At 44.4% G+C, this 18820-nt stretch overlaps 1 protein-coding gene across 8 annotated transcripts in view; it reads right to left on the bottom strand.

The window, feature by feature from the left end:
• Window positions 1-18820, bottom strand: part of CTNND2 (catenin delta 2) — a 958285-nt gene that overhangs the window by 399594 nt on the left and 539871 nt on the right. For all 8 annotated transcript variants that reach the window (XM_056109040.1, XM_056109043.1, XM_056109042.1 and 5 more), the window contains one exon: window positions 8055-8227. In XM_056109040.1, the coding sequence (XP_055965015.1) occupies window positions 8055-8227 (173 nt within the window). The remainder of the gene's footprint in view (window positions 1-8054; window positions 8228-18820) is intronic.

The raw sequence follows: 18820 nt of genomic DNA, 5'->3' as shown, positions 1-18820 counted from the left end.
TCAGGCAAGGCTCTACTCTACTCTAACATCTACTCTAAGGTCAGATGTTCTAAGAAATTTGTTTCTAATAAAGAACAACCTAGAAGCATGATCAGTAGTAATACGAGGGACACGTTGCTGCTGAGGCCATCTGAGTAGTGGGATTCAAAGGGGATTTTAAGTGTGCCGGGGTGTCAGGCACGGGAATCAAGCCGTGGACTCTCCTGATTTGGAATTTACTTTATGATTTTATTTGTGTACCTATCCATGGCAGCACTCAAGGCTCACTCCTGTTCTGTGCTCAGGGATGAGTCCTGGCAGTGCTGAGACTATTATAGGCAGTGCTAGGGACTGAACCAGGGTCAGCCACGTGCCAGGCAAGTGCTTCACCCCTGCACTATCCCTCCCTCCCCCTCCTGACTTGGAAACAAGAAGGAATCACCAATTCTTTCCCACAACTGTTTCATTTGGTCATTCTATTAAATGCTCCTATAATAAAATGCAAGAAGATTGGGTTCCAAAGAATTTCTTCCCCAGGATGAACTCAGTCTCCCTGAACACCAGAGATGGCTCAGCAAATTTCAACAACTTCTCCTTTGAAATAATTTTCTGTAAGAATGCTATTCTTTAAAAGAATTCCCAAAGGGAAAAGGTCCTGGTACTGCGAGAGGAGCTGGTCTTTGAAAAGAGCCAAAGAAAACAATCAAGTCTCCTGTCCAGCAATGCCCGTGAGGACACTTGCATGGCTGTCCACTACCAGGAAACATGCAGAGACACCTGAGTGCAGTTCGCACACCAGCCTCGCTCAACCTTGGAACTGCCTTGGAATTAGAAGGGAGAGTTGGGGCACGCAGCTCTGTCACCACGCTGACCTTCAAAACTGGTTCCCAGAGCAAACTGAACTGGAGCAACTAAAAGATGAAGGCAGCTGGGGAGAATTCCCTCTTCTCAGGAGAACATCTCAGCCACAAGGACCCAACATGCTATGATCCTAGCCATGGAAATGGAGATCACCTCCTGCTTTCTCTTTGTAGGAGAATAAAAAATGATGTAGCAGGGAGAGAATGAAGGAGAAAGACAGAAGGACGGGGATACCTAGCAGACCATTCTGATTATGGAGGAGGAAGAGGAACAGACTGAAGAGAGAGAGAGAGAAAGACAGAGAAGACCTGGAAGCTCATATTGATTATGGAGGTGACGGAGGGAGAGAGGGAAGGAGAGAGCCGGAGGGACATTGAGATCTGGCAAACCACTAGGCTTGATTAATAACTCTTCTGAAAAGGATTGAATGGCCTCAAGGACGATTTGCCAATGGGAAGAGAACAAAGAAAGATAAAACAATGACTTAATTGTGTCACATTAAAGAATATACAAGGAGGAACATCTTAGAACTTTTTCTTTTTTTCAAAAAAAAATGAGCCGTGGCCAAAATACACTATATAAAACCAATATTTCAGCAAGAAGCTCATTTGGTATGACTTTCATAATGCAAATATTTGCTCAGAGAAGGAAACACCAGAATAAACCCCCCTCCTAGCGATGCCATATATTTCAGTTACTGAAGCCTGATGAAATATATTTCTACTGGAAAGAGGAAAATGGAGGGAGAAGAGTTTAAAGCAACAGGCCCTGATTTCTAACAGGGAAATCTTCTGCAAACTGTCTTAAAAAGAGATGCTTGGGAAATTTCCCATCAATATGCCAAGAAGATGTACACAATAACCCGATCCGTCCTCTAAAACACGGCCTATCTTTATGTCCTGCACTAGACACCTCTGTAGAACTCGTGTTTTCCAAGCAGGTGTGTGTCAGTGGCCCTCTCTCCAGAGACAACTTCTTCAGCTCACTCACTTGAGTGGCAGCTCCCTACTCATCTATACCAGGAGGACATCAGCAGGGGCTTCTCTTAGACACCATGTGGGCTTGTGTGTCCACCATTTCCCAGGCCTTTGACCATAATGTCCACCCGAGAGTGTCCAATAACCAATGACCCAAACCCAATCAAGATCCTGGCCTCTGGTTCCAGTGATCAAAGCTCTATTTATTAATGACCTTACTTATTCTGGGTTTTGGAGGCTACACCGGGTGTTGCTCAGGGCTCTCCTGTGGTCAGGGATCACTCGTGGTGGTGCTAGAATAGGGGTGGCTGCATGCAAGGCAAAAGCCTTAAGCTAAGCTCTCTCTCTCTGCCCTCAAAGCTGTATTTATAATCAGGAGAGCTCCACCGGAACTAAACTAGGACTTTTAGGACACAAGAGTTAGAGTGACATTAAAGAGGCCAGATGAAGCAAAAGGGGAAATTTTGCTACTTGAAAAAGTTCTTGCTGGAGTAGCCACTCTCATCTAAGTTTTACAGAACTAGTCGCAGTTGTTAATTTCTGCTAGCAAGATGCATCTCCCTGGGATGTGGATGTGTGCCCACTGGCTTAGCCAGGCCGGGAGACTTGAAAGTGGATGGACCATCTGCGGGGTCCGGACCCCCGGAGAACTCTTTATATAGAGGCAGGCTTTCATATTTCTTGCCTATTTTGTTTCTTTGAGGAGTGCTTGGTAAAATCTCTTTAGGGTTGGGCATGGGGAGAAGGCAGTATTTCCAGAGCGTTCCCCTATGTTGGAGGTGTTATATTCAGCATTTCATAAGATCCATAGGGGATTTGATGTGAGCGAAAGCAAAACAAAGCCTGGAGAAGCGCCAATTTCTTTATCCTCTTACCAACCACAGCTTTGTAACAGGGATATAAAAAATAAGGCTGGTGTCTAAGGAGCCTGATGGACACTTGGCAAACCTTAGGCTACCAGGGACGTGGAGATTAATTCTGCATGATTTATGCTCTTGTAGCAAGGCAATCTGGAAGGACGATAATAATTTTGAAGCCAACTGCAGGTTTTCCTTGATATTGGGAAGTAATGCTCCAATTACTAAGGATTTGGTGGGTTATTTTATTAGTATTACTTTTATAATTTTTAAAGTATTTTTTAGAAAGATAGAAAAATTTATGGAAAAGTGGAAGAGAAAGAAACCCCGATCTGAGGAGTAACTCAGTATAGGATTAAGTCCTAAGGTAAGTTATTTATTTATTTGGGTTTTGGGCCACACCTCCCAGCGGTGCTCAGGACTTACACTTGGCTTTGGGCTCAGGGATACCTCCTGGCAGGACTCAGAGTGACATATGTGGCACTGAGGATTGTATCATCCCTCCATCCCCATGGCAGGCTATTTTTTCAGTGTGAAAATAGTTCTGCAAGAAATTTATGTGGGAAAATTTTTGAGTTCTTCCAGATCCCCCAAATAACCTACAAATCCTATGAAACAGGAATGTTCCGCCTTCTGATTGTGGGGGAAAGCCTGTAAGCAGAAGGTCTTGTAGGTGACATGGCAGAATGACACCTTCAAGAGGTGTCTCCAGACAGATGGTTCCTCTGCTCCATCATTCTCTCCTGGCTCCTTTCACTCTGCACAGAGGACAGCATGCCCCCTTCAGCCCAACCATCGTGCCACCATCTCCAGAGGCCATGCCTCTTCCTGAAGTTTGGACCCCATCTGCCCTGTCTACATTCACTTGCTCTTCACAGAAGCCATCACCTTCTAACAAAAAGTAAGTGATTCACAGATTTGCCGTGCTGCTGTTAGAATCCCTGGCACCTATTGTAGCATCGAGTCTACAATCATTCCCTGAGAACAGGAACTGGGTCAACTTTCTGTATTCCTTTGTCCCAGGAAGATCTGACAGTCCATGTTATGCAATAAATCTCTTGATTTCATTAAGGAATCATCCAGATCTAAACAGCTGAGCAGGAAGGTGCTCTGTGTTTACTGGGATTCCTCAGAAGGTCACACGAAGGACAAGGCTGGATTTGAGGAGGAAGGAGAGAGGGGTGGAGAGCTGGCAACAGAGCTTGTTCGTAGGCTTGAGCAAGAAGGACAAATAAAGTTGGTTAACTGCACTGATGGGGATGAAAGAAGCTAGCAACAAGAGATTTCACATGCCTGGCCAGAGGGCGCTGAGTTGATGGTCAGGACCTTCTCCTCTCTTTCATTATAGCCCCATAACTTCACCAGAGTCATAGAATGACTTTACGGATTTTACTTAGGGCAATCACAGATGATTCATATTTTATGGCAATTTTGGTGACTCATATGTTTAGATGGCTACCACAGGGCTGAGCAAGTTATGTCCGTGTCACCGGGGCCTGGCACAGATCCTAGTGAGACCCTGTCACTAGGATCTCAAGTTTGTTACTTGAGTCAACAAACTCTCATAATGTTGCATAACTTAGTCTTTAAAGCTGAAACTGAAATTTTGGCCATTACTGATATTTCTCAAAGGTTTCAACATGACTTAAAAACCAGGTATAAAATCCTTTGCTTCACCTTTGAATTATATGTTTGTCCTGAGTGATTACTGAACTGGTTGATTTGGCATCTGTTTGTCATAATTTGAATTCACTTGTCCATTTTGGCCTTTGAGGACAACAGGGTATTCTAAGACTTCAGCTATCCCTGAAACATGGGCTTGATGAACACCATCCTGGATATTAAACAGAATATATCACGGGCCTGTACCAAGCCACTGGAACAGAAGTATTTCCAAGTGAATCTGAACAAACATTACAGGAAAGGGACCACTGTGCCTGTTTTTGAGGTGCAGAGATAAACACTGAGTAATATTACTGGGTGACTTGCTCAGCATCTACCTGACATTCTTTTGAAGCCACCAGTGCTATTGGGTGTTCAAGAAAACATGCCCTTCGGGTCGCAGCAAACAGCAGCTAAAAGTAAAGCCTAGTACCAGCACTCACCACTGCGGCCTCAATTCTGTTGACAGAGCAGATTAGAACAAGCTCCAGGTTTGAGCATTCAGACTTCATCCTAAGACCGCTCTGGGTCAATGAGAACACCAGTAACCCCTGCCTCCGACTGAAGCTATTACCTTGAACGTGAACATTTATAGATGTCTTCAAATGGTATCTCCGTTGACTTCAAACGCTGAGCTTTGATATCTGCACCACTCGGTAACACTTTCTGATTAAACTTTAAAGCAGACTTTTAATGGGAGGCACCAGCCTCTCATTTGGAGCTGCTATATTTGACTCCCTTGGTAATTGACAAATGATAGAATTAACTCCCACAAGCAGAATATTTAATGTGAAAGTAGTTAGAGCACCGTGGTGCTTGTCCACCTTCACAGACCCCTTAATAAGTTCAAGCTGGAGATGGATTTAATTGAAATGGGTGATAAAATGATCTCTTGAAAGGATCGGGTTTCAGTTCAGGGGCGATTCCCTTCCCATTCCTATTGCTACTGACCCCTGACAGTGTGTGGCAAGGCCTCTAAACAGGAGCTACCTGGGTTTGGGATACTCTGACACGAAGATGCTGAGACAGCCCTGTTGTGGGGAGGGACTAAGAAAATATGAATAACCATTTCTGTCCCCGAGTTCTCAATAGATGTCAATCATATCTTTTGTGTGGCGGTTAGGGCACACCTGGCAGTGCTCAGGACTTACTCCTGGTTCTAGCTCAGGGATCGCTCCTGGTGGGCTGAGAGACTACATGAGATGCTGGGGATCGAAACTGGATCAGCTGCATGAAAGGCAGATGCCCTACCTGCTGTATTATTGCTCCAGCCCCTAGTCACTCATTTAGTAAGCAAGAAAGCCTGATGCAAGAGCATTGTGCGAACTGAACATACGAGAAGGCTGCAGAACTCACTGAAAAGCTGACATCTTTTTCGTTTTGAAATCTATTTCCACTTCCCATGATGCCCAAATAATGCAATCATGATTTTTTAAATCAGTTGATTCAGTGTTTTCGGTTCAAGTTGCAAGTTTCTTGTCTATTTATGAGAAAAGGCAAACATGAACAGTAAATGAGTTCAAGCTGAAAATAAAAGAAGGTAAAACTTATTTTGTTCTAAAAGTTATGTGTGAGCCTTTGGGCCTTAAAGTGAAGCCACACATAAGGATGGCAGAAACGCTGTTATCCACCTGTTTGCTTCCAATGAACTCAAACTATACCAACCCATGATGAAGATATCATGGTCCTGAGAATCAGTATGAATGGAAAAAGGAAATGGCAGGGCACTTTTGTGGAAAGAAGAAAAAACAAATTCTAGAAATTTCACTTCACTTCACTTTTTTTTAAAAATTTTGCTTTGGGACCACACCCAGCACTGGTCAGAGGTACTCCTGGCTGGGCTTGGGGACCATGAGGGGCTGGGGACAGAACCTGGGGGAACTCAGAACATCAAGGCCCCTCCCATTCATGCATCAGCCACACCCATTTCTCCCCCTAATGGCAGCATCCCCAAATATCCACCCTGAACCCCTCTTGGGTGGGATGCTTTAGTGACTCTATACACACACCCTCGAGTGTGGTGACCAAGAAGAGGCTGGTGACAAAGTGTCTGCTGTTCACTTTGAACATATTGCTGCGTCATGAATTTCATTTGAATCACAGAAATGCACAGGACCCCTTCAACTTATCTTGCATTTATCTCTCTCTTTACCTAAATCAGCCTCTCCAGGAACTGGATTCTGCCAGCCTCGTTGCCTGGCCTGGAACCTGCCACAGACAGCTCTCTGGAACCGGGTGGGTGTTGTGGGACTAGAGATAAAACAGTGTCCCTCCCAGCTGTGCTGGCAGATTGGAAGAAGCCTCTTCAGCCAGTTGGCACATCGCTGGGTATGACCTCTGTCATTGGCACTGAGGCTGCAGCCAGTATGGAAATTCCAGTGGGACTTGAGGCCCTGAGATACGTCCCAGGCATGGAAGGGGCACTGAAGAATGGCAGCTAAAGACGAACTTTGAGGGTTTGGGGCTTGACATCTCAGAAGTCAAAAGTGACAAAGAGAGGCCAGAGCAATAGCACAGCAGGTAAAGCATCTGCCTTGCATGCGGCTGACTTGTGTTCGATCCCTGGCATCACATATAGTCAGTCCCCTGAGAACCACCAGGAGTAATTCCTGAGTGCAGAGCCAGGAGCAACCCCTCAGCATTGCCAGGTGTGACACCCTCCCCCAAAAACAAACAAACAAACAAACAAACAACAACAAAAGCAACAAAGATTAAAAGGACAAGATGCTGGTGGAAATGAGTCTAAACCTGCTTGAGAAGATGTCTCTCTACTAATAAAACAGCTGCACTCACTGAATATAGGTTGTCCCAAACAAGCAAAGCTAAAATATATCAGTTCATCAAGGCACACTTCTGTATATGTATTTACAACATTTATACCCCAGAGTTTTTTTTTTTTTGTATAATCTAGCAATTTCATTTTTTTTATTAGTGAAACACCATGAGGTACAGTTGTAGACTTACAAATTTTTGTGCTTGGGTTTCAGTTATACCAAGAATATTCTATCCAGCTAAACTCTCACTCAAACTCGAAGGAACGGTACACTATTTTCTAGATAAACAGCAGTTCAGGAACTTCACAGACTCAAAACCAAACCTAAAAGAAGGGCTTAAGGGGCTATTATAAGACATGTTTTTTTTTTTTTTTCAAAAACTCAGATTAGTGTCCGTCCCTACCATTGTCATTATAGCTAGTGAATTCATGCAGAGAAGCCTCGACAAGAAGGACTCATCTTAAAGAAACATGAAGGGCATGCTTCGAAAACCCAACTTGCCCGGGAGCTTCTATTCTCAACCAAATCACAACTATGTGCAGAAGAGTTCCAGATGCTTGATTAGGTACTGACAAAGCGAATCTTTCTGAGGAGCAAAATTATTCTTCAGGAGCATGCACAGACTTGGGATACACACGGTGTATCTCGAGAGACAAAGAGAATAACTAGACGTATGTCCCAAGATGCAGATAAAGAGCACAAATACAGACAGAGCAGGGACAATCCCGATAATCCACGGAAAATAGACTGAGAGTCCAGGTTCTCTCTCACGGTATTTGATCCTTGGTTCCTTCCCCCAGCCGAGAAAGCATCTCTCTGGACTTGCGGGACTCAGCCAGCCAGAGGTATTCAGCCCTCTCCCAGCCCTGCTCCCCACCGTGCCCTGGGTTCCCGAGACCCCCTTCCCCACCCCACACAGAGGCCCAGGGCAGGGCAGTACTTACCTGGCTGAAGCTCTGCCCAGCACCTCGAGCTTGCGTGGCGCGGGTGGGCAGCTGCGTAGGGGCTGTTTCCCCCAGGGCCAGGGTCTGGTTGCTATGGTAGCTGGCTGGATACTGGAAGGACCCTTCAGGTTTGGAATTGAGCTGAAGTGCACTCTGGGAGAGGAGGCTGGGCCCTGCATTGAAAGTCATTTAGAGCAGTAAGTGACAGTCTCAGTGGAGCAGAAATGACATGTATTATTTATCGAGAGTGGCCTGGAATTATCACACGCACATGATTCCAGCCATTCATGCTCTGAATCCTGAGGACTAAAATGACCATCTAATTCCACTCCAGCTCTTAAATGAGATTTTTTTGGAGGGGGGGCAGGGGTGATGGTTACAAGTTCTCCAAAAAGTAGATTTCTTTTTCAGATGATCTCATCGTGACCTACATAGACACATTTCTTATGAGACAAATTAGTTAATCGAGTAGTTATTTTTGTACCAGACAGATAAGAAACATTGGAAACAATTTAAAAGCCTACCTTTTGGTTCATGCTAATTTTGTTAACAGAAATCTCTTTCTGAGAGCTAAAACCTTCCAAATCTTCCAATGACTGACACATTCTATTGCATCAGCAGTGACGTCATACTTCAGTGCCTGATGGGTAGGTGGGGTTTAAAATATTAACAGCTACCCCTTCAATTCAGAATGTACCCTACTCTTACGTGGTCTCCTGTGGCTGGGTACTACTGCCATCAAAGCAATGAGCAACAAAAGGACAAATGGCAACAAAAGGCCCACACCACAAGTTGAGAATTGTTCATGGCCACACTATTGGATGCTATTTTATAGATAAAATCATATCCTGTTTTCTTAGAATTGATTTCAATGGCATCCTTGAAAGAATCTATTTCCCTTTAAAATTTTCTTAACTGGCAATATGAATGTTTTACTGTTCCCTTCACCGCAGGGGGTGAGGGTCACATCCATTTTGATGGAGGTTAATTCAATATGCAAAGACAATGGTTTTAGCCTTCACGTGTGCCTTTGGTTTTAGATAATCGAAGCATTTCTAATCAGTCACATTTCTAATAAGTGTGTCAGTTCATGCAGAGTTTTCACCTCCTTGTTTACTTCTTTATATTTTTTAAAAACCATTTTATTTTATTAAAACACCATGATTCACAATTGTTTTCTTCTTAAGACCCAGTCAAGGCTTTAGGTTTCAGTGGGATTCCAGGTTTCACATGACCTGGGCCTTTTTCTCACACAAAAATAACATGCTCCCCCCATAATCGTTGCCTTCTGAGCACTTTCCCTTCCTTCTGACCCTCGGATGCAAAAATACTTTTCAACATTGAGTATAAAATAACTGGGGAACACAGGTGGAACCTGGTATTTTTGAATCTGTGCATTATCTGGTAAAAAGAAGGCAAGGAAATCATTAAGCTATCTATCCAGCTCCAATTTCACCATGAAGGGCATAACCAAAGTATAATGGTAATCCTGTAGCTTTTAATTTAGAAAATACAGTTCTGAGAAAACAGTGTCTACCAGATGGCGAAGTTTGCAAAAGCCGGAGGAAAGATCATTTACTCCTTGCAGGTGACGTTAGGGGTCTAATCACTAGACAGACAATGTGTCTTTGGGGAGCACGCTCAGAGTTCCATTCTGGATGCCAGGAACACCCTGCTCCACTGTGTAGAGGAAACTGACAGCAACCTAGAGACCCGGGGTGGGGGTGGGGGGTGTTCAGGGCCCAGGTGGTGGGGACGTGGAAGCATAACGTCCTGGGAGGGCAAGAGCCAGGCTGAAGGCCGACCTGATCAAAGGAGAAGGGAAGGGAGGAGGAGGGAATGGGATGGAAGAGGAAAGAAAGAAACATGGGCAAGGGGAGGAAGGAAGAAGGGGAAGAAGAAAGTGAGAGAAAGGTAAGGGGGAGGATGAGGGAGATGGGATGAGGAGGGAGGTATAAGAGGATGGGGAGGAGGGAGGGAGGAGGAGGGGAGGGGAAGGACAGGGGAGGAAGGGCTGGAGGGGCAGGCGAGGAATAACGGGTCTTGGAGGGGGAAGCTGACATGTTCCTGACAGGAGCTAGGGGCTGGAAGTTGAGTGTAGACCATGCCCAGGGCTTTGCCCAGGTCCACACAGCCTCTGACAAGGAGGAGGAAAGTGGACAGAGAATGGCTTCCCGCCCTGAGCTGCTCTTCGACTATTTCCTTCTGGAAAGTCTCCTGGACTAAGGGCTCAGATGGCATAAGCCACACTCCCCGCCCCCACGGAAAAGCATCTCCAGGGCTGTGGACACTGCAAAAGACACAACAGAATTAAGGGCCTTTGAAACGGCAAGGCATTAAGATAAAATCTTTAATTTCATGTAATGCGCTTAACAGCAACTCTAAAGCAAAAGAGATGCATGTCCTAGTTATTTGCCTTTCAAAGGGACTGCGTCACTTCAACGAACATTCTTAAGTATGTGGTGAGCGGGGCCAACAATTCTGTAAATGCTGAATTTTGCAAATGTAACTGCTGAATGAATTCATAAAGTTCATAAAGGAAAATTCATCAACAGTTTCATAAAGTCTCTCAAAATATACACACATATTTTCTGGGCAGGGTCTTCGGGTGACAATTCAAAAGTCCCCGTGCAAAGAAATTTTAATTAAAAATGTGATTTAGGAGCTCCCGAAATAGACGTCATAAAATAATAGAATCTCCTTCTGTTTGATGAAATCATTTGTGTACTTGATCAATTTTCAATGAAAACAAACGAAGATGATCTATCTCATTACTTTGCTCACACATCTCAAGCATGAAAACCAGATGCACTCTGACAAAGATAATTGCGAGAATGAGCAATATATCATAATACTGCAACACTGACATCTCACCTGCAAGGACGAAAGAGGACAAGAGCTCAAAACACTGCTAGTATGTTAGGGAACTGTTTCCAGCACTGACTGCATTTTAAGTCAGCGGAACTATATGAAAACACAAAATCTTAAAATTACAGGATTATGAATGACTTTATAGTGGAAAAATGCTTGATATCTAACTCACTCTTCATTCCCTTCATTAACATAACATGATGACATTTTCGGAGGTTTCAAAAGCATCTTTGTTTGTCACTTTAAATTAAACACTTAGTTTTTCCCTTCAAAACTTTAGACTTTCCCTCGCCTCTGACATGGGCCGTGTGTCAAATTAGGCTGCAATGCTAACTCCATCTGCTGGGGAAGAGGATAATGGGAAATGATGCCCAGGGGGTGACAGGAGTCAGAGACTGGGTCTGGACATTCTCCCTCTCCAGAAGACATGTGAAGTATGAGCAGACACGGGCCCTTAGCATCATTAGGGTCACAGAAATCACAAGAGATGCTCAGAGATCTCCTGCTTCCAGGCACAGACCCATGTGGGTGACTGACTTCTTTTGCCATATGGTGTATGTGTACCCTGAGACTTCTCTCAAATCAAAGTCTTTGGATCTGCTCAAAAGGCCTCAGCCTAGGGCTGGAGCAATAGTACAGTGGGTAGGGCGTTTGCCCTATTCCCAGCATCCCATATGGTCCCCTGAGAGCCGCCAGGGGTGATGCCTGAGTGCAGAGCCAGGAGTAACCCCTGTGCATCGGTGGGTGTGACCCAAAAAGCAAAAAAAAAAAAAAGCCTCAGTCTAGGGAAACCAAAGTGAAAGCATCTTCCAACTCAACAATAAAATCAGCATCGTGATGTGGCCCAGACCCAGTGGTCCCAAATAAACAACAGGCCCTGGAAGCATTTGGCCACAGGGGCTGAAGGAGAAGCCTGGCGAGAAATGTCTTGTGTAGGAAGTCAAGATTTCAGTCTGGCCTCCCTGCCCTGATGGGACTCTGAGACAATGCCCACGAACTGCCCCTGCTACTTATTAAGCTCCTAAATGGCCATGATCCAGAGACACACAAACGAATCTTGGAATCGAGTAGCTCAATGCAGAGATCTCTCCAGACCGTGTTTATTGTAAATGTAAAATGTAAAGGCCCTCCCGTTGATCGTCGATTTGCTCGAGCGGGCCCAGTAATGTCTCCATTGGAGACTTTGTTGTTACTGTGTCTGGCATATCGAATACTCTCGGTAGCTTGCTGGGCTCTCCGAGGGGGGCGGAGGAATCGAACTCGGGTCGGCCATGTTGGCCACTTGTAAGGCAAACGCCCTACCCGCTGTGCTATCGCTCCAGCCCCGTGTTTATTAAGATTTTAGAATTCCAGAAGTGACATTATATGCTATCCATAACAAGCAATACAAAACAAATTCTCTAGCATTGCCTTTTCGGCAAGTTTGAGTGGTGGTGGGGGAAATTCTAAATAATAAGGGTGGGACTAGTGTCAAAATACTGAACGTAATCAAAGTAGAGAGAGAATATTGTGGATATTGCCTGCCACACAGGCAGGGGAAAGGTTGGGATTGGACGGGGGCGGGGAGGGAAATATGGGGGATGGGTGTTTGATCATTGTATGACCAAAACTCAAACATGAAAGCTTTGTAACTGTATCTCATGGTGATTCAATTAAAAAAAAAATCTCAGTCTGTTGTCAAATACATGGAGATTATGGGGAGAATAGGGGTGAGGACATAGCATGTCCAGAGATGAACATGTTTGGAACATGAACAGTACTGGGCTCCTACATCTGAACCAGCCAAGAGGAAGGGGGCATTCTCCCAGCGTCTGTGCACACAGTCGGGTACCTCCGGACAGCTGTGGGCAGTGTAGCTTCAGAGTGGGGCTCTTAAGGCCACCTTCTTCTCTGTTTCTACATAGCTTCATGTCTGAAAAATCTGAGCAGCCAACGAGTTAATGGAAGTGCAAATACTTGGGAAAAATGGAAATTGCTGCTCAAATAAATGTCAGTTATTATTATTACCAAGTATCTAATTATCTAGCCAAATGATTAGATGATAAACCTTGATTGGGATTTGCTTGTCCTGAAACCTTATTGCCGTATCTATCACTAATCACTTCCTTTGGCACCCTGGGAGGTCCCATTCCACAGAGCAGACATTCAAGGCAAAGCTGATTTCACAATCTGCTGGCAGTGAAAACACAACAACAAGAACAAATAAAAAAGCTAAGGTGGAAAAGTTCTTTTTCCTCAGTCTGAAGTTTCCTTCTCAGTCTCAAAATGCATTCTCAAACATAAAGTGCTCTGAAAATGCCACCTTATCCAGGCAGCCTGTCCAGTGCCTGGTTTGCCCTGGGGAAACTGATCCTCCCTGCACCAGGCCACCTGAAGATGGTAGAGATGCAGCTGTTAGGAGAGATGAAGTCATGAAATTTGCTTATAAGTGAATAGACATGGAGAGTGTCATGTTAAGTGAAATGAGTCAGAGAGGGAGAGACATAGAAGGACTGAACTTATTTGTGGAGTATAGAATAACATAACATGAGGCTGACACCCAACGACTGTAGATACAAGGGCCAGGAGGATTGCCCCATAGCTGGAAGCCTGCCTCACGAGTGGAAGGGAAAAGGCAGATGGAATAGAGAAGGGATCACTAAGAAAATGATGGCTGGAAGAATCGGTCAGGATGGGAGATGTGTGCCGAAAGTAGATAATGGACCAAACATGATGACCTCTCAGTGTCTGTATTGCAAACCATAATGCCCAAAAGTAGAGAGAGAGTGTGAGGAATATTGTCTGCCATGGAGGCGGGGGAGGGTAGGGAGATTGGTGTAGTGGGGAGATTAATGGTGGGGAATGTGCACTGGTGGAGGGATGGGTGTTTGATCATTGTGTGATTGTAACTCAAACATGAAAGCTTGTAACTTTCTCAAAGTGATTCAATAAAATTGAAAAATAAAAGGTGCAGAGAGGAGATTGAGGGAGTTTAGCTCTTTCAGGGACACGCAGGGGCCAAGCAGGAGCAGGAGTAATTCCTGAGTGCAGAGCCAGGAACAACCCCTGAGCATTACTGGGCTTAAAAAGACATACACACAAAATGTGATACCTTAAAGTCAAAGCTCTTCAGGGTTCAATGACTAAGTGACGAGATGACAGTCACAGAGGCCTGAGACAACACTTGCCACACAGCATGGGCATGTGGGAATGTCCCCAAAGCAGATTAGCCTTCTGGAAGAACCAGGCCCAGCTGAGAGCGGCCATAGCCAGGTACACACCTTCTATTTTTATGATGGTGAAGGCAGATCCTTGGGTGTGCCCACACCCCATCACACCGCACCGCAATATCTAATGAATCAAACATGCAGACACAGCCATTCCCACCACGTGGTATTCCCAAGGGAAGGACCTGTGGGTGACAATGGCAGGGACCAGGAGTTAGGGAGCAATGAGTGAGAGTTGGAAGAGATGGAGTTGATAGAGTTAGCTGGGGATTCTGGCCTTGGTTTTAACACCGGCTTGAAGAGAATCTGACCAAAGGCACCCTCCTTGGTCCCAAGTTAACTTGTGAAAGAAAAATGAAATTTAGTAAATCTCAAAAGAGATCACGATAGCTGCAAACATTTCTCCAACACCTGCTTTTGGCTGAGACCTCCAGGGAGATCCTGGAGGGAGGGAGGCCAGCTCCCACCCAAACAAAGCCCAGGCAGCCGCTTCCACACCTCAAAGCTGTCACCAGCCTTGGTTGGAATGCCCAGTTAGATAGTTTTGATTTTCTGGAGCGACTTCTCCAGAATCTACCACACTGACATCCCAGTAGCAGCACACCAGATCGGATGGGATGGCAGAAGCCAACCAATCTCGACTAACAAAACCACAGAAGGCTTAACTTGCAACAACAGCTCAGTAACCCCTCAGATAAGGACTTAATGTCCTCATGGTCAGATACAACGATTTTCACACATTTTCCTTAACTGAAGGATTTTTTTGATCATTCCATCAGCCAGTTCGTGATAATAAGCAATCTAAAATAAATGATCGTGGGACAGACTTGAAGGGTGGTTGGGAAAACGGAGACAATGGTGGAGGGAAGGTGGCAGGTGGTGGGATTGGGGTTGGAATATTGAATGCCTGCAACAAGTCTTTGTAAATCATGGTGTATAAATAAAGTGGGGGGAAAGAATGCAATTGAGGACAGAGACATAACTCTCCAGTTATCAGCAGCAGATGCTGGAGCGCCAAGAACAAGGCCAGGTCTCCGGGGGTAATCACCAACTTAATTACAAAGTTAGTTTAGCATTAGATGAAAAGCGTTATTAACAAGAATGCACCAGGGACATGAGAGAGAGTGTCCAGATTAGGGCACTCGCCTTGCACACAGCTGGCCCAATACTGATCTCCAGTCCTGTAATGGTCCCTTGAGCACTGCTGGGAGTGAACTCCAAGCCCAGAGCCAGAGTGAAGTATCCCCTCAGCACTACCTTGTGAGGCTCAACTCTCCCTTCCCACCAGAGAGTCCCACGAAAACACAAAATAAGGATCCCAGAATGCACTAAGTCAACAGCCACTAGAAGCAGGCAACATCTCCTCGAAGCACTCAATGAATGTTTTGTGAGGCTGTTAATGGAGGGTAATCAAAGGTATAATAAACCCAGAATTGAGACGGGCAAGTTCAGGGCCCAGCATCTGGCAGCAGGAGCTTTATTTCGATGTGTTTTTGTCAGAATGTATAGAAACACTCTATTTACTGATAGATCAAATTGACCCTTTCAAAATTATGTGATGCTGTATTTTTACAGATGATAAAAATACTACCAACAAGATGCGCATTCATCTATAACTGACAAAGAACGTGCGCTCATTTCCACTTTTTCTGAGGCAGGTTAAGAACGATTTGAAAGTTAAGGATTTATTTTAAATGAGAGCACGTAGAGTAACAGGGAATGAAGAAAAAGGGGGCATCATTTGTTATTTAAAAAAATTAAGAATAAAAGAAGTAAGCGGTGACGTATCTACACCCACACAAAAGGGCCGCTAGAAATTACAAAATCAATGAGAACTACTGTCAATTATTTAAAAGATTATTAAATCGATTTAAGTTCAGCTCAAAGCACTTTATTCATATTTAAGTACAAGTTAACTCTATGTAGCAAAAAATTATTGACGTTTGCTTAAGTCATAGGGCTAATCACTTCATTTATTGCAGCAGTTACTTCTTTACAGGGCCTGGATAAAACTGTCTATTTACCAGCTTACTTGGGATCAGAGTAGTGAGCGTCGATGCTTAGTCCTGGGTATCAGTGTAATTTAAAAAGCTCATAAGTCTACATTTCACTGAGAACTTTCCCTGAAAATTCATCCACCATTCCTACAATTCATTTATGAAGCAAGTTCTCAGGTCTTATTCCACAAGGAAACCGAGAAGGGAGGGTTTGTCCATGGGGAGGTGTGAGTTTAAGTTTCATGAGGTGAGGGGAATTGTGATGGGCGGTCTTTACATTTTGGGTAGTTGTGGGGTGCTGGAACTTTGTACATCAACACTGAAGCTTTCACACTGTTGTAACCATTTTAGCTCAACTACAATAAAAAAATAAAATAACTACAACAAATGAAACCCAAGCACTTCATTTCTTGGTCTCTATTGCAGAATATTGATTTAATCATCATAATAGCTGCTTTCATGTGGATCGAAAACTTGAATTGCCCAGGAATAGAAACAAACTCATGTCATTCTTAAACTGATTTAGAGGCAAGTCAAGCTACAGGCTTAATGAGTATGACTTTTCAAGTCATACTCTTTTACACAAATAAAATGATGATAGGTAAATTTGCACTTTGCGGTAATTCAGCCACTGTACATATGCATATAATGGTAAGAATGAACAGAATTTATCACCAAAATAAACTTTGAATGTATAATTTTAGTTTAAAATGTAAAACTCGTGAATTTTATTGAGCATGGGATTTAACATGATATTATAATCATAGCATGGTATCTCTTTATAGCTTACTCCAGTTTCAAATGATTCTTTTGCAAAGCTTTGTCTACAGACTGTTTACCATTTCAAAAACTTAATGTAGCATAAGGAAAATCATTAGATGTATCTCTTTGAAAATTAAAAGTCTAAGGGGACTAGATCCTTATTTATACAAGAATTATGAAAATAAATAGAAAATTAATACACATCCATTTAGGAAAATATAAGATTTAAAAGTCAAATCTTGAAAATACTACAACGCATTTTGGGGATTATATGAGCTTAACAAAACAGTTTTGGATTTACAACAACACAAAGTGTGTGTGTGCGTGTGTGTGTGTGTGTGTGTGTGTGTTTGCATTTGCCTCTGATTCCTGATTAGGTAGATTCTCAGGATGGAGAGGTTCCTGAAGCTTTTTTTTTCTTTCTCTTTTTTGGCTTTTTTTGGGGGACCACATCTGGCATTGCACAGGGGTTACTCCTGGCTCATGCACTCAGGAACTACTTCTGGCAGTGCTCGGGGGACCATATGGGATGCTGGGAATTGAACCCAGGTCAGCCGCGTGCAAGGCAAATGCCCTCCCCGCTGTTCTATCACTCTAGCCCTGCTTCCTGGAGCTCTACCACATCTCTCCAAACCAGGATGGTTCTGAAAACATCCCTGTCTACAGCATAACCCTCTTCCACACGCTGCAGTTACTGAGGACCCCTCGGAGATTGCTATCTCAGTGGGAGATGGAAAATGCTACTGACTCTATTCAAACTGGAAATGTGTACAACAGAGGAGATACAGGCGCCTTCCAAGAGCCTAGAGCAATGACGCTAATCCAAGCCACACAGCTTCTGGAAAGTTCTCCTTCCCCACCCTGAGAGCTGCATCCTTACTCTCCTGCTGGGAGAGCACTGTCAACAGTGACATTTATAGGAGAAACGAGCTGTTTCCTGTTGTGTAGGAATAAGCGGTGGGCAAGGATGGCACACAGTGCTTTGTGTCTCTCTGCTTAGTTCCTCGCTGTGCCTCTAGCTAAAGTTTTGTTTGCAGAAACACAATATGCTTTTTAAAAAATCATCTTTGTGCTAGAGGAAAATCTAAGAAAAATCACCTAAACGCTAGCTGAAAATCAGGTAGAGACTCTAGCTCGAAGGAAGGTGATGAATGGTTTGGGAGAGGTCTATCCACTCCCCTTGGCCACGTCAGACAGTTCCCTGGACTTGTCCCCACCGGCTGTTTCTGGCCCTTCTCATTCCTCCCTGGCTCTCCACACTCGAGCTAGTAGAGAAGGAAGTGAAACTGGGGAGGAAATGAAGAGGCACAGAGAACCAGGCCACTTCTCACCCGAAACCAGGGCATTGGTGAGAAGTAGATGCTCCGGGGTGTTATTTCAAAAAACTTGGGCCAAAGCATATAGGATGAAGACTGCAAAGCAAATACAGAGTGTGGAGAAGTGAATGCATTTTATGGAAGGGATTTGGAATCTTAGTGTCATGTGACAGTCCTCAACCACTGTGAAAGGGAGGGGAGCAGTAGAACTCGAATCTGGGTTCCTGTCCCCATGGGCAGAAGGGGGGTTCCCAAAGCTTCTATTCTACCCAGAGGTCTTCATTCCTAGCAAGTATCAACTGAGGGTCTGATTTCCAGCAGAAGAGAGCACTGTCCTCCTGTTGTTCATCGATTTTTTTCGAGCGGGCCCAGTAACGTCTCCATTGTGAGACTTGTTAATGTGTTTGGCATATCGAGTATGTCACGGGTAGCTTGCCAGGCTTTGACGTGTGGGCGAGATACTCTCTGTAGCTTGCTGGGCTCTCCGAGAGTGGGGAAGGAATTAAACTTGGGTCGGCTGAGTGGGCCACTTGCAAGGCAAATGCCCTACCCGCTGTGCTCCAGCCCAGCAGAAGAGAGAATAAAGTAAATCTTCCTCTTCCTCTGAATATAGC

This window comes from Sorex fumeus, unplaced genomic scaffold (assembly GCF_029834395.1).
Source record: "Sorex fumeus unplaced genomic scaffold, SorFum_2.1 ptg000264l, whole genome shotgun sequence".
NCBI lineage: Eukaryota > Metazoa > Chordata > Mammalia > Eulipotyphla > Soricidae > Sorex > Sorex fumeus.
The sequence above is the reverse complement of the archived record's forward strand: the minus strand, read 5'-3'. Positions and strand labels throughout refer to the sequence as shown.